The sequence below is a fragment of the Pecten maximus genome, chromosome 4 (genome assembly GCF_902652985.1).
Source record: "Pecten maximus chromosome 4, xPecMax1.1, whole genome shotgun sequence".
NCBI classification, from domain to species: Eukaryota; Metazoa; Mollusca; class Bivalvia; order Pectinida; family Pectinidae; genus Pecten; species Pecten maximus.
Window position 1 is genome coordinate 25032296 of NC_047018.1, and position 17725 is coordinate 25050020.

Sequence of the window (17725 nt, forward strand, 5' to 3'; positions counted from 1 at the left end):
AGTAAAAATGTGTAAATAAAACAAGTGAAACATTGCGTAACTAGGACGACAAAATACCAGACAAGGTGTAGACTACCTGATTGGACACCAGGGAAAAATACATCTATTTATCTCACAGATATATTGTTGGAGATCATTCAGATAACTTATAAGGATTCCGGCGTCCCTTTCAGAACAATTGACTTGTATAATGTGTTGTTTTGCTGTTAGCTTTCAGAAGACAATTTCCTATGTAAACCTTAAAAATGTTATATTTTTATACCTACTAAACCGTTTATATCTATATATACTCAATGTCTTAAGTAATCTGTTGAACACTACTTGTTTTTTCATGATGTTTCCAAAGACAGATACACTTTATGCTTCAAGTTCTCTACAGTGATTTGGGAAAGAATAACTAATATATCAATGTGAACTCTCCTTCCCAGTAAATTAGCAATTTTTTCATCACCTGTCCATTGGCTGTCTAGCCAATGACAAAAGGGGTTATATTTTACCTGAACGATAGAAAATCACCTTTTGAGATAGAATCAATATGAGAAGTTCTATTACCCTACATGCAAAATCTCAAATTATCTCCCATTATAAAATAGCATGCTACTTAATATAGAAAGCAGACATTTTGGTTTGCCATAGAAGAAGAAACAATTGGATTTATGCTATAAAATGTGAAACGTAATACACACATGGGAAAAAATGCACCATCTCCTTAATGGACGGCATTCCATTAATGTCTGAGGAAGAATATTTTCAACTAATAACAAACCACATCTCCTGTTCATTGACAGCTGGACAAAATGATTGACTTAGAAATCTATATTTTTGGGAAATAATCATTCCTGTCAATCTTCTAAATGCCTGTAAGTAGCCTTTATCGATGACATATGAGGAGGGCCGATTGTTACCCTCATCGATGAACTGAGGAGGGCCGATTGTTACCCTCATCAAGTCCAGGAACTGTAGCTGATAAGTGGTAGAGGACCTAACTACACCATCTATTCATTACTATCATATGGTAAGGCTCAAACCTTACGTCCATAACAAATGTTCCAAATCTACTTCACGCCGTATTGTGTTGTAATTATGAAATCACTTGCAAACCATGAAGGTCATTCAACAAGATCAATTTCCGTGATAGATCCGGGTTTTTATGACCAAAATGACATCCATACACCAACAATCAAAATTCTGACTAGACGCTAGTTCAATTACCGCTACAATAGAAATGGCACTTTTAACCACCATCAAACGAGATATGATCACTGTTCATTTGACCGTAAACAAAGCGACCCATGAACATCTGACAACGGTAAATACCATATCAACACAAATGTAACTCGCACCCAAACGATATCAATAGACGTAATTACACACAGGACTGACAAAATCGGACTGAAAGTCTTCTAATGGATGTTTTCATAAGTAAATTAACAATATTCTAAAACTTAAAACTGCAAGCAATGGTCATTACATATGTGATTAAACATGTCAAGAAAGCTGTTAACACATAAAACAGAGAGAAAACATGGTGAGACAGGTGAGTAGATATTTAAGTATGTTCCATGTATGACACCACAATGATACCCAAGTCATATGAACAACATCAAACAAAAGCAACAGTCAACATTACCCAGACTAAAGCTCTGAAATCATATCCAACAGCCTTCTAAAGTAAATATTTCCTGTTCGACTTTGAATGAACAAAGGAGATCAGGAATTGGTAACCATGACAATAAAATGGAAGAATACATATAGAGGCCAATAACAATAAGCCTGTCCAATGTTTACCTTGCCGAGTGCTTTCACTGTCTATACACTTATAGAAATGGGTTTTAATTACACCACAACTAATGGGAATTCTTAACAGGATCACAAAGGCCGGAGTTAATGCCTTAGGTCATCACTGGACATTCTCTGTTTTTCACCTTCCACTGGTCTTCAATGTCTACCTTTGTCCTTCCTTAAAGCTTTTAACATAACACACTTCAGGTGAGATACAGCCTCTAGGTATTGTTCCACCCGACAGAAATGTCACCAAAATACATTCTACAACCCTGCATCAAGTAAATCAAGTTTATAGGCATGTACGTAATATTGACCTTACAAAATCTATATTAAAAAGAAAATCATGCCTAACAAAATCTTAATGACAAAACAAATCACACATTTTTTTCAATTTTTTTTTTTTTTACAAGTGTCTTTTTGTGTTGGCGCTTCACCTCGGTATACTGATTTTCTCCTTTACAATATTTTCCTCTCTAAAAATGCTAATTACTGAAAAGATTGCAAGTCTATACTAAACCAAGACAATTATGAATCTTCACAGGTTATTCATGTGAACACACAAATAATGAGAGTAATTATAAAATACTCCAAGACAACTGGTACAGAAATAGATCACCTGTTCAATCTTAACGTAACATGAACCTTATCAATGACAGAAATTCAAGTCCAGTGTAATTATTTCTTTTCAAAAACTTTCAAAAGGTAAATAAGAGGCAAGTTTAGGAGCCTTTAAGATATATGTTTGAATTCATAGACAACGTTACAGTAAAATAGAAAAGGAAACCTCGGTCATATTACTGAAACCTTGACAATTTTCCTGCCTAGTCTCGTTATGGAACACTAGGGACGTTGTATAGGGTACAGGACGACACAGGGCCAAGGTCAAACTTCGTCATAATAAATAGTGATGAATTAACATGCCAATTTGTGGTATTATTTAGTGTCGTAGCAGGCCAATCATCAATGGGTTATTTGATATTATCTCTCACATTCTAAAGCACTATACAGAGCTCCCCGAATTCAATGTAGAAACTCTCAAATTCACCATGTAGTGAACACTCCTTCACTCTGATATTGTCCATGTTTACTTTATAAAAGTTAGAATGGCTGAGTAATGTTTAACAGTACAGAATAAGGAAAAAGAAACCGCACAACCATGAAACAGAGAATCACTGTAAAATCTACTTACCAGCTGTTAGAGGTGATGAATAAATAAACGAGACAGGTTTTTAAATTTACCCAATTTAAAAGATAGCATTAAAACATTAACCAATCAGGATGTTTAACAGTTATGATCATAGAGCATTAAATTTATTACAGAACAAATTATACAAGTCCACCAGACAGCCGAATCAGATCCATAAAAGATTTAGACCCACAAAATAAATTTAAACATACTTCAAAATGACATAAATCAATTTAGTTATTCAAACAAAACCTCCTGTTGTCGATGAATACTATGATGAAGAGCCTGCCCCATTGCATGGGTTGATGTCCCGCATATAGACATCCCTATCTCTAGTACAGAAACAACAGTAAACCAGCATGCTGTGGATAAGTACTTAATAAAACGAATATTCCAACAGGCCAGTATAACTGAAAAATAAATTTACACTACCAGCAGATGTCAACCCAATATTAGAGACAACCATGTCCAACTTTCATTATACACAGATATCCCTCAATGATAACACTTCTAAAATCCCTCCATAAGTTCTCCTACAAAAAATGAAACTAGAACTGCTCTTGGTTTGTCTGTAAATATCATGGCTGGCTGAACACACCATTTAAAAGCACATGTCACACATGTCGCACAAGTCAGCTGCTGGATCCAATGCCTTACCTTTCTGGAGAGAGTGATGGGAATATGGTGCGGGGCAACTTGGGCAGCAGGGCCAGGCGCTTGTAAAAGAAGTTGCTCGCTGATGGGAATCTGGACGGGGCTGGGCGCTGATATGGTATGGTGGGGAGATGCTGCGAAGCTGGGTGTGGCCGGCGGAGCTACGGCTGCTGTCGGAGTTTGTGATCCTGGATAGGTGTAATAACAAACGTACATAGTGTGTCACATTAATTCATTATTGCCGCCCGGCCAAGGTAGCTAACTAGCGTAGCGTGGCACACTGTCGTGAGTTGTTGTTGAATGTTATAGTAGACTGTAACTGCTGTCGGTCTTGGTCAAACTGTTGTAGTGTTGTACTCCTCTTCCACCTGATGCAGACCAGATAGACCAATTGTACTACTGAGAGTGTTTAAAGGCCCTGACTCACACTCACTTCCTACTCAACTCCTATGTACTTGGCCAACCTGAATGTCACAGGCCTAATAGCCCACAGGCTGTTCTATTGAGCGGCCACACTCCCGCTGAACCAATCATCTACAGCATACCACAACTTCATATTAAAAGCTTTCAATTTGTACAAATATTGACACATATAGTCCTGCCATGACAAATTCTACACAAAACAAACAGTCATGTGACAGCACTGTCTAAATACCTGGGACTCAGGTAAGGGTATAAAAAGGAAGGTAATTCTAGATAAAGCCACATAAAAAATCGTCCACATTTAATAATCTAGACAAAGTACCCAAGGGAATATTGATAGTACAAACAGATGAAGGCCAGTCTATGAAAGACTAGATATGATTGGTCGAGTACAATCAACATGAATATACCTCAGCTCTTGCTGACCCATATCAAGTGACAAAGACCTCACCATATCAACCTCTAATTTCTCTACAGCTTTCATTAGCCATAAAGCAAGTAAATATTGGCAATCAATAAGGTGTAGGCTGTTGTCTCACAGGCAGACAATACTGTCATCAGTTTGTAGGTGCACGTGGGGATCCCTCACTACAGGTAATGCACACACCAGTCTATATATAGGTGACAGTCACTAATGGTTTCCCTAAGCAGGAGATGTATAAACTACTTGCAAATGAGCAAATTCTAGCACAACAAGTGCTAGGTAAATTAACGCAATTGTCCACTTATAGGAAATCATTTTGTCTTTGGGGTGTTAAAATCAAGTAGCAGTATAATGTTGTAATCACCTGGAGGGGCAATTAAGTCTATGAAATAACTGTAGACAATAACAATGTTAAAATGATGTAACACATCCAATGGAAATATCAGTGTCCTGCTACATGGAATTGGATCAATTGCATAACTGGTTTCCATTATATCACATGATAAGAGAATTAGGAAAGAGGAGGTGGCCCAGTTTTTTCCGGCTATTTTCCCATTTGCAGCAATACAAGGAATTGGAATTGGCTTTTATCACTAGTAATTAAGGAAGAATTACGACAATTTGATAATTCACACACAAGAAAACCCTAAACGGTCCGAATAACAATTCAAAACAAAATCTATAGTCTTAATATAATAGAATTGCTACATTATAAATCAATTAAGATGTTTTTCCAGGGTTCTACCATAATTATACTTATGACTTATTGCATCTGTCATTTCAACAACCTCAAGATAACTTCCCTAATGTGTCTTGGTAACAAGGACGCCATGATTGACTTATAAGTTATAACATTAAAAATATTCATAATCTCAAAAGCTACAGCAGACAAATTAACATTGCTATTTCAGCCTCCCCAAAATTGTTAATTGTAATTGGGGGGGGGGGGGGGGGGGGGGGGGGGGGGGGGGGGGTCTCCTTTCATTACCGGGTACTTTTTCTTTTGTCCAATTTTTCTGAGGCCCTTTAACATTAACATTTTAAAATTTGACCAGTTTCATGACACACTTGTATCTCCCAGAAACAAACAAGGTTTACCTGGTGATGCAACATCCATATAGTGGCTATAACTGCCTCTGATTGGCTGAATGACAATTGATGTCCATGCAGCATTCAAAATGGCCACTGTGGCTTCTGCTTGGCTAAAATTAGCACATGTACACATTTTATGACCCCCTCCCTACTGGGGTAAGTTTTCCTCTCTCACAGGGACTTACAAGGTATACAAGAGAGAGGAAAACTTTCACAATTGCAAAGGTCTCAGAGTTTTCAACGATTACATTGAAATAATTAAATTTTAACCATGATTTATACACAGCTGTTTCGTCATTATTCATCATGCCTGGACCAGCTTACATAACAGATCTATCCTGCCACTTATCTTATTGTTACAGACAATATATCCTACAGTGATTCTTTACACAATAACAAGTATCCAACCGGGGGGAAAAAGAACAAACTGGAACGGGATGTTCATTTAAGAAAATTATTACATTTCCATGCAATAAGACATTATCAGATTACAAACATCCATAAGCTTCAGTATGTAATCAACTTAATTTTGTAAACTACAAGTTTGATTTACAATTTAACTGCCTATTGTTCAGAGATACCAGATATGACCTAATAAGGGTGCAGGGTGTGGGTAATATCAACGCTGGGGTTATTATTCTGAAGTTTTGTGAAATAAACTATAAATCATAGCAGTACCAGGAAGCTTCCAGTTCAATGGAAAGTGACTAAAATTGAGATGGAAAGTGAGTCAAATTGAGATGAAAAGTTTAACTGTAAGGGGGTACCCTTATTAAGTAATGTACAGCAAATAAAGAGAAGGGGCAACCATTTTAGGTCATGTACTTTGCATGGAGAGAAAGAGCATTATAAGGTCATGTACTATATGGAGAGAAAGGGGTGACCTTATTAGGTAATGTACAGTACATGTATATATAGAAATGAAATGTTTAATGATGTAAACATTATTCTACCACGTTTGCTATGCAACGCCAGTTTTGATTGGTTTAAAACCGTGTATTATTTGCCAATAATACACTCTCGTGTCAATAATACACGCATGAGTCACAGCTGTTACAATATTTCCCCTCCAAAATCGTACATTTGTAAACAAACATGGCAGCCCCAAAACGTTTGAATGTCGGAGACCGTGTATTCTACGACGGAGAAATTTGACAGATTGTTAATTTCTATCCGCCCAGAGCAGACTTTGCTAAACAATATGTTGTAAGGTCAATTTCCACAGGCAACCTTTGGAGAGCATTTCTACATGAATTGCTGGCCGACATCCCCGAAAGTTCTCCTAACGTTGCCGTCAACTGACTTGGAAGTGACGTCAGCTTTTGGATATTAATTAGCACGCGCGCCTCATCGTTTCTTGTGGATTGTAACAGTCATGTAGCGACACATTTCCCGGGGTTTCGTTGCCGTTTTTCTACTAGGAAGAAGTAGATCTCAGAACTAAACAGTACATGGTAGAATAGAAATAATCAACTTTGACTCGTGTATTGTTGCAGGATATACAACTCAGATATTTTGCAATTTTAATTAATAACTCAAGCCTGCGGCCTTCGTTATTAATTTAATTGCAAAATATCCTCGTCCTCGTTGTATATCCTGCAACAACACACGAATCATCGCTAATTATTTCTTAAGTAAATGTACACTTTAGTTTACAAGAGAGCAATCATGTTTGCAGATAAACTGTGTGGTGCAGCACCGTGCATGACCAAATAAAAGGTAAACCAATCAATATGGATACAAAACATAAGTAATATCAAGGTGACCTTGAACAAGCGGTAAATGCAAAAAAAGGTAGATGAATAAACTGTCAGTAAAAGGTCCTAATGAAGAATTTATCTGAACAAATATTGACATCTCATAATGCTGCTATCACATGATCAAACTTACATCTAGGGCTTGGAAACATCCATGAGATTCATTTACATGTTGCCATGGTATTTTATTTGAATTTCATTTCTATACCAGAATAAACCAGTGACATTTGTATTTTCCATGTCACTGCCTATCTATTCAGCAGCAGAAAGTGTGTATGCTGTTTTATTTTGCCTACACAGGCTCCAATCATCTTTCAACTGCCTTGAGTGTCCAATCTACCATGCATTCCATCTCAGTTCCATCAAACTACCTGGTTCTCTTTGATGTGTTTTGGTCTGTGGACAGTGAAACATCAAAACCCAGTTACAGCTTCTGTTCCAGATAATGATTTCTCCTTGACATAGCACATCATGTACAAGCTCCAGACTGGGGGAGCCATCATTAATCTTGGATAAATACTCAATTGAACATGTTATAGGGATCAATAGGCTTCAATCTCCTTGTTCTTGAGTTTTCACCTAATGAAGTAGTCTTGTTGCTATTCAATTAATCTCTAGCCTTGTATATACCTTTCATCCTCACAAAAGTCTACAACAGACATCAGTCCTCAGTAGCATTATAATCAAAACTCGTTTAAACAGTATGAGACATCAGTCCTTGCAAGCATTATAATAAAAACTTGTTTAAACATTCATCTTCGATTTTAATGATTTTTTTCCTCTCAGAATTACTAAAATGGATTTTTTTTTCTTTTTAGCTTACCTAATAAAGCCTTTCCAAATTTCTGGTAATTAGCAGGATCATTTTTATACATTTACATTTACACTGCAGCCCACTATATAACTTTACCAAGCCCACTTGAAGGTTACGAGTCCATAACTTCCAAATCTCTATTATGACGTCATTATTATAGTGACGTCATAATTGTAACGTCGGCGATAACGAAAGATGGCTGTTGAAAAGGCTGTTCCGTCTTTGACGATAATAATGTGTTCATTCATCGTAGAAGCCAAATTCCTGGATATAATCTTTAAAAATCATTGTCAAATGTAAATATAAGTATTGAACTGCTTTCAGTTGAAAGTTATGGGCTGCTGAATGCCAACTGGACAAAGGCAAATTCAACATGTAGCGCGCTTCATTAAATTTGCCTTTGTCCAGTTGGCATTCATCAGCCCATAACTTCCAAGTGAAAGCAGTTCAATGCTTTTAAATAATAATCATTTAAAATGAGGTTCATGATCACGAATATGGATCTTAAAATTTTACCTCGACATATCAGGGTTATACAAAGTGATTTGGATGATTTTTCTTATCTTTACCAATGTTTCAATCCATATTGCTAACATTTTGACACTTTGGAAATGCAGCATAGCACCTGTTATCAAATAGCATCAAAGGAAAAATAGAACATGCCACTTGTCTTACTATCAGAATTAAAAAGTATACTTATTCCAGCATACCGTACACCTATCTTTATTTTGTGGTATGGTCCAAGTTTTGATAAATGACATTGGGATGTCTTCACTTTAGCAGTCTGTACAAGCATAATTTGATATTTGGTCTGTATGGCCTGATGGCATCAATCATCTGACAATATTGACCATACTGACAGGGTTCCAATAAAAATTAATGTTCTATTGAAATTTTCCCACTACAGTAGGTTCTATCGAAATTTTCCCACCCCAGTAGAACCAACACTTACCTTCAACTTGGCAGATTCATTAAAACATTTGTAAAGGATAAAACATAATTAAGATTGTAAGGTATTTCAAGAAATTTGGACAAGTTTAAACTTGCACAATTTCTTTTTTTCAATCAAACGAAGGTGTCAATGAGTAACAGTATTTTCCTTTTAAATGTATAGTTGTGCTACGATTAATCCATCTTTTTATCACAATAGGTGGGCGTTATTCAACTCCTGAGGCATGAAATAATAATTACAACTAGTGAATAACATTCAGTTTATACCAAATGTGGAATATTTAAACTAAATGTGTTTTGATTGGTTGACATGGTGACTTTGACAGGGACTTTTTTTCAATCCCGTGGTTCAATGTAATTTGATATAGTTGACACTTGAAGGTCGCTTCACAGTGTCCTGGAAATGATAACGCACAAGAAGTAGTTCGCAGTTGTTTTTGTCATATTCTTAAAAATATAAACAGATTTCATTCAATTAATTACTATGAAAAGAATAAACTTGCTTATTATTTATGATTTGTAATAAATTGAAATATTTCCATACATTTCTGAAATTATCAGTTTTTTTTTTTATATAATTAAGCGGCATTTCAATTTAGGTCATATCCTTACACCATACCTGATATTGTGAAAAGAACACAAGTTAACACAAAACAGGCAAATCATCCTCAGAATAACTTTTCTATTGTGGTAGAAACAGGTCACACAAAAATGTGGTTGTTTTCTATGGTATTTCTTTCCCTCGTTAGTTATTTTTCAAAATTTACAAAAAAATACCAGCAAAGGCTTCTGTTTTTGCAACTTTTGAAAAATAACTAACTCGAGTGAAAGAACTATTATAAACAGCAACCTCTCATTGTTTAACCTCTAGATATTAAACTGCAAATCTATACCTGAATAAGTTGGTTTAGTTGGATTTCTATGTTTAAATATTAAAACAAAGATGCAGGTTTCACTGTGACGGCACTTCGAAACTGGGGTTAATTAAAAGTTCCATACAGTGTTGGTAAAGTCAGGTTTCACTGTATCTGACACATTGACTCAGACCCATACAGTGTCGGTAAAGTCAGGTTTCACTGTATCTGATACATTGACTCAGACCCATACAATGTCGGTAAGTTAGGTTTCACTGTACCTGGCACATTGACTCTGTCCCATACAGTGTCAGTAAAGTCAGGTTTCACTGTATCTGACACAGTGACTCAGATCCTACAGTGTTGGAAAAGTCAGGTTTCATTGTATCTGACACATTGACTCTGTCCCATACAGTGTCAGTAAAGTCAGGTTTCACTGTATCTGACACATTGACTCAGTCTCATACAGTGTTGGTAAAGTCAGGTTTCACTGTACCTGGCACATTGACTCTGTCCCATACAGTGTCAGTAAAGTCAGGTTTCACTGTATCTGACACATTGACTCAGACCCATATAGTGTCGGTAAAGTCAGGTTTCACTGTACGTAACAGGTTTGAACACCCGACTATGGAGATTGGACCCTAAATATGCATCTCATTCTTCCATAGGAAAATGGTTTTGACATTTTTGCATATTTTCTATTACAATTAATGGTAAGGTTTACGTTTTCAAATATTTTTCGAACAATACAAATCGATTAAAGTCTTATCAGAATACATATTCATCATGTGGTATCTCACCATGGGGTATCGGGTTTAGGATTACATAATTCTGGACACCATGAGATCACCATTCATTTGTTCTTTGTTCCAAAGCTAGTTTGATACAAATTATTCAATGTTTACTGGGAAAATAGATTTACTTCTCCATCCGGAATATACACAGCTGTTGCACTTGTATTGATTAAACAAACAGCTTTGTGTTTAAATGGGAATTACAATCAATGAAACAAGCTTTATTTTAGTCTATTTTTGTTAGATTTTCATACTGCACTGTATCACAAATCACAATAATATGGTTTGGGAACCATGATGCACAAGATTTTAATTTTGAAAGTGCCGAACTTTTCAAGTTCGTTCTATGAACAAATATTGGAGTTTTATTTCATGTGGTATCATATGTCAATAATCCTGATAAAATCTTCAGAAATGAGGAAGAGATCTTAAATATCATAATAATGCTCCATAAAATATAGGGCAATGAATACAGTATAAAAGTGTGCACAGGAATATAAATATAAGTTATATAATATCCAAGATATAACCTGTAATAAAGCCTAATTATGATATTAAGGTAACTAACAAGGTATAAAGATTTTGTTTTGCAGTGTTAGCTTCCATAAAGGTATACATGAAGTCCAGCAAGAAACCTTGGGTGAATTTTGGGGTAAGTCTATGAGCGTGAGGGTCAGTCCAATGTATGACCATATTTGGTCAAAAATAAACAAATTTTCAACCCTAAACATACTTTAAATTTCTCTCATAACATACATTATATCTGGTGTATCTTAACTTCTTCCAAGACCAAGATGCCGTAACCTAGTAGGTACTGGTGGAGGAAACCAGTTTCTCCTTCTTATTAGATTATTTTCCTTATTGAATATGAAAAATAATCCCATTCTGATTTTGAGCAGGGCACAGCATTGCAAGCAATTTGAAAAGAACAAAGAGACAACCCAATTTCAGCATGTGACAGTTATACATGCATCTCAAGTGGAATTCATTTGCCAATAATTGATACATGACCAACAAAGGGCAACAACTCTATATATCATTTCGGTACCTATGATCTTAGTAAACAAGACTCTGAAAAGGTTTGTTTGCTTGGATTATCACCTGTAAATAGCCAGGGTCAATTTGAGGTAGAGTCTCCTTGTAGTAGTTGGTGACTTCTTCACTTAACAACATTAAGAAGGCCTGTCACATGCCACCCAGAACAACTAGGGTAAAGTGTCTTGCCCAAGGACACAACCATGACAGCACAGAGGCCTGTTTCTCAGCTTCCTAAGATCCTGAAAGGTACTTGCATGTAATATTTAACATTACATACAGTAGTTGTCGTAGAGGATGTGGTCATAATGAATAGTTGACTACTGACAAGGGTTTGATATTATCAGATTCTTAAAACACTGACAGGTACTGGCTAACTTGTCTAATGTTCCTTTACCAAACTGCATGTCTTATCACAATAATAAAGATCTTGATAAAAGACAACATCATTAACCATGTAGTACAGATAGTAAGTTTAATTAATTCTTACTGTTAACTTGCTACTTAAACACTCAGGATGTCCTATTCATAAACAGCTTATATATTTTTTGTAAATAGATATTATCAACAAGAGAAGATTTTTATTGCTTTAATGTATACTCACTAGATATCAATTTTGTGATGCGTAAATGGGTTATCATTCTGTCAGCTGTATCATTAAAATAATTTTCTCATTTATCAAGATTCTTCTACTCCTTACATGCAATGATTTCCAGGAATCGTCTAGACACCATTGCCTGAAAAAGCGGCAAAACCATTGCATTTATCACTAAAGTTTCCATGTGAAGGTATCACAAGGCTTAACATCCATGGACTCCAGCATCCTGAGGGAGCCCTTCTGTGTAACAAACTACACACTTCAACAATAGGGAAATTGGTTTGAGATTTTCTCACAAAGACCTGGTACATCAATCTGATTACAGGACCGTTCCTTCCACAGAACAAGGAGTGATATATTAGATACTGGTCCACAATCTATGACCAGCAGTCACACCAAAGAGACACCAGACAGTCAACATGTCCTTGGTGTTAAGAGAAAACCTTTGAGCGACACATAATACAATTAATTATCCTCCGCCACCAACACATTCGGATTTGTTATCTAACTGTTTGGTAATCTTCCTTTTTGTTCTAATTTGTATGTCAATCTCTAAACATTAGAGCTACATGTTCACTTGTATTGTAACAACTAATAATCTTATTAGATAACAGGCTAATGTAATGAAGAGCCATCATCTATACTAAGTGGTCTAGAATCCTTTGTGGATCTGCTTATAGCAATTACACATTCTTAGGACCTCAAGATAAAGACATGGCAAATAAGAAATGTGATGACCAAAAACAACATGTAAAACCACCTGAAGATTTTGATACTTTTAAAACTCCTATGACCTTGAATGTCAGATCATTGTGATTCATTTGAACAAACCGGACAGCACTTCATCACAGAAAAGTACAGTCCAAAATATCATCTCTCACGATAGCATTCTTAAGAAATTGGATTTTTTGTGTTTTCAACTAATATTACCAGAATGACCTCGAAAATGGGTCAAGGTAATTTATCTTACTAAATTAATGACATCAATTCTTCTCAACAGTCTATACCTACATAGACCACAAATGGTGGTTTGACATACATTTTTCTAAGATATATCTTACAATATAATATGTAGACATTGGACAGACCGATGGTAATTAATCTCTACATCACATTTACTAATCAATAGCTGATATTAGGGTAACATGTCCAACAAAGAGATTCACACAACCCGGAGTCAAATCTTAGTAATAATAAGAGTTCTTAATAACTTATATATCTCAATAATCTGTCACTTTACAAACAGAGTATAATAAATTAAGGTACCCAATTTCTAACTTCCTTGCTGGTTTCAATACTTTTCTTTTTTTTCCCTCTGATTTTTTTCGCTGTGCCTCTTGGCAGGTAGACTACAAATAGAGTTTAGTGACATTGTGACAAGTGCACGACACGGTAAGTGAACTGATGTTGAACCCCGATTTTATTTTCAAATAATTTAACATTTTTTCTGTTATTTTGAATAAAGGATTTCAACTAATTATTAAATACTTGCATATCAATTTTCATTTTAACTGGGTTCTTTTTGTAATAAATCTTTTAAAATTTTAATGTATCTTAATTAAAAATGATCATAACCAAAGCAACTTTTCACAAATGACGAATGCAGGTTCATAACTTATTTGGAATACCGTACCTGAACTAGTTGTTACAAATGGCTCACTTAGATATTTTCATACAAACTTCTATTCTGATAACAAGAATGATTGGAGCCAACAGGTGAAGTTTGAGAAACATCATTTCAGTTCTTTTCAAGAATAAAGCGATAACAAACTTCAATTATCAAAATCCAACATGGCCCCCAGTCAGCCATTTTGTTTTTCAGATCAAAAATCAAAATTGAATTGGCACAACTAGGGACACATAGTTTGGGGAATATCCCTTCAGTACTTTTCAAGAAATAGTGATTACAAGGAATGTTGACGGACAGATGGAGGGATGACAGAAGACGGACCATGGATGCAGGGAGATTTGATTAGTCCCTCATCTGATGTAGTGGGCTAAAAAAAAAACATTTTTCAAAAGAAAATATTTTACAAATCCAATATTCTTCATCCTACATATTATTCAAATAGAAAGCAATTGAAATCCAAATTTTTTTTCGTAATTATTTTTTCTCTTGTGAAAAACAATGAGCACAATTCCTACTGGGTAATACAAAACTGTGAGAAGAGCCTAAATAATGCATTGGATAGAGCAGGATTCTAAATCAAACATATCATCATTCATCATTTCAAACACTAGTACTGCACTGTGAATATTTATTCAAATATCCATCGCTAGGCAACCTCATTAAAACTGCGCCATATGTCTTTGGATATAAAATTCTGTGTAAAAAATACAGTGTGATGTTGATATGAGATTGGCAAACAAACATTTATAGTCAACGTGTTAATTTATTCCAGGCAGTAATCCCGACTCTGCTGAAATGGTGATTTAGCTAGCTGTCCTATACCAGGCCATGTACAATGGAGCCTAGCCATCGCCTGCCATTAGTCCTGTCAAAGCATGGATTATTGGTTATCATGTCATGGATATAGAAAACACTGTTGGGATGATGTATTGATTCTGGGTACCGGCTCTGAGTAGGTATAATCACATGTGGTCCCATCACCAGTTTCCTTCTATCACAGTATACAACCATTCCCCAAGCTTCCAGTGCCATCTACCTGTCGTTGTGTTTGCTGGTTTTCGTCAAGGGATTTGAGGACTGGGTTTAATGATACCCAAGTCCCGTCCTGATCTTAATCACAGGAATATAATTACTCTATATATAGATCCATTACAGAGATGCTGCTATCTTTCATCTGTAAATACACTTATCACTCTATCCACATATTTATTTTTCATTCCCTTGTATTTGGCTTCTCCATAGTATTTGTATGTACATGAATTTTTCCAAATCAAAAATTTCTAAATTATTTTAACATAATGTCAAACAAATCATTCAGAACAAAAATCAATATATTCAATCATTCAGCAGTCATCCATCATTTCTCATATTGGACTTCATCACATTTTTAATGTATGAAAGAACTTGTTAAATGACTTCAAAAGAAAAGTTTCATTTTCATTCAAGATTTCATTCAGGTACTTTTGTTTTTTGTAGTTAAGTTAAAATCCCTTTTGCTGTTCTTGAGGAGGCATTTTAGGCCAAATCTTTCCATCCTCAAGTAAGTATATTAATGATTCACACATTTTAATGTCTATTGCCATTACTGGACCCTGCCCATTATCCCCAGAAAATACGTTCACATTTTATACCTTATTAAAATGTCTTCAGTCAATGGAAGATAACTACCAATCTAAGTTCAAACTTTTTACATTTCTGAACAGCATATAGCATTTATCCTTCCATGTTACTTTCTTCTCCTTTTGTTGTCTTCACCAGATATATTTCTGAAATTTCTTTTCTGGATCAAAACGCAAAAATACCCATTACCATCACAGAGAAATTTACTATTACTATCACAGAGAAATTTGCTATTACCATCACAGAGAAATTTACCCATTACCATCACAGAGAAATTTACTCATTACCATCACAGAGAAATTTACCCATTACCATCACAGAGAAATTTACTATTACCATCACAGAGAAATTTACTATTACCATCACAGAGAAATTTACTCATTACCATCACAGAGAAATTTACTCCATTACCATCACAGAGAAATTTACCCATTACCATCACAGAGAAATTTACCCATTACCATCACAGAGAAATTTACTCCATTACCATCACAGAGAAATTTACCCATTACCATCACAGAGAAATTTACCCATTACCATCACAGAGAAATTTACCCATTACCATCACAGAGAAATTTACTATTACCATCACAGAGAAATTTACCCATTACCATCACAGAGAAATTTACTATTACCATCACAGAGAAATTTACCCATTACTATCACAGAGAAATTTACCCATTACCATCACAGAGAAATTTACTCATTACCATCACAGAGAAATTTACTCATTACCATCACAGAGAAATTTACTCATTAAAATCACAGAGAAATTTACTCATTACCATCACAGAGAAATTTACCCATTACCATCACAGAGAAATTTACCCATTACCATCACAGAGAAATTTACCCATTACCATCACTGAGAAATTTACTATTACCATCACAGAGAAATTTACCCATTACCATCACAGAGAAATTTACTATTACCATCACAGAGAAATTTACCCATTACCATCACAGAGAAATTTACCCATTACCATCACAGAGAAATTTACCCATTACCATCACTGAGAAATTTACTATTACCATCACAGAGAAATTTACCCATTACCATCACAGAGAAATTTACTATTACCATCACAGAGAAATTTACCCATTACCATCACAGAGAAATTTACCCATTACCATCACAGAGAAATTTACCCATTACCATCACAGAGAAATTTACCCATTACCATCACAGAGAAATTTAGCCGTTACCATCACAGAGAAATTTACCCATTACCATCACAGAGAAATTTACCCATTACCATCACAGAGAAATTTACCCATTACCATCACAGAGAAATTTACCCATTACCATCACAGAGAAATTTACTATTACCATCACAGAGAAATTTACCCATTACCATCACAGAGAAATTTACTCATTACCATCACAGAGAAATGTAGCCGTTACGTATACCATCACAGAGAAATTTACTCATTACCATCACAGAGAAATGTAGCCGTTACGTATACCATCACAGAGAAATTTACTCATTATCATCACAGAGAAATTTACCCATTACCATCACAGAGAAATTTACCCATTACCATCACAGAGAAATTTACCCATTACCATCACAGAGAAATTTACCCATTACCATCACAGAGAAATTTACCCATTACCATCACAGAGAAATTTAGCCGTTACCATCACAGAGAAATTTACCCATTACCATCACAGAGAAATTTACCCATTACCATCACAGAGAAATTTACCCATTACCATCACAGAGAAATTTACCCATTACCATCACAGAGAAATTTACTATTACCATCACAGAGAAATTTACCCATTACCATCACAGAGAAATTTACTCATTACCATCACAGAGAAATGTAGCCGTTACGTATACCATCACAGAGAAATTTACTCATTACCATCACAGAGAAATGTAGCCGTTACGTATACCATCACAGAGAAATTTACTCATTATCATCACAGAGAAATTTACCCATTACCATCACAGAGAAATTTACTCATTACCATCACAGAGAAATTTACTCATTACCATCACAGACAAATTTACTCATTACCATCACAGACAAATTTACCCATTACCATCACAGAGAAATTTACTATTACCATCACAGAGAAATTTACTCATTACCATCAC

General features: G+C 35.3%; 1 protein-coding gene across 9 annotated transcripts in view; it reads right to left on the reverse strand.

Annotated features, from left to right (window-relative positions):
- LOC117325593 (polypyrimidine tract-binding protein 3-like) overlaps positions 1-17725 on the reverse strand; it is a 141404-nt gene that overhangs the window by 56896 nt on the left and 66783 nt on the right. For 3 of the 9 annotated variants that reach the window (XM_033881934.1, XM_033881932.1, XM_033881933.1), the window contains exons 1-2: positions 3629-4092; positions 2975-2977 (exon numbers count right to left, since the gene is read on the reverse strand). The exons of 2 other annotated variants lie outside the window; for them this stretch is intronic. In XM_033881934.1, the coding sequence (XP_033737825.1) occupies positions 2975-2977; positions 3629-3841 (216 nt within the window). In that variant the 5' untranslated portion in view covers positions 3842-4092. Of the gene's footprint in view, positions 1-2974; positions 2978-3628; positions 4101-17725 lie in introns of those variants that run through there. 4 more of the 9 variants (XM_033881931.1, XM_033881929.1, XR_004532341.1 and 1 more) reach the window with 3 other exon arrangements.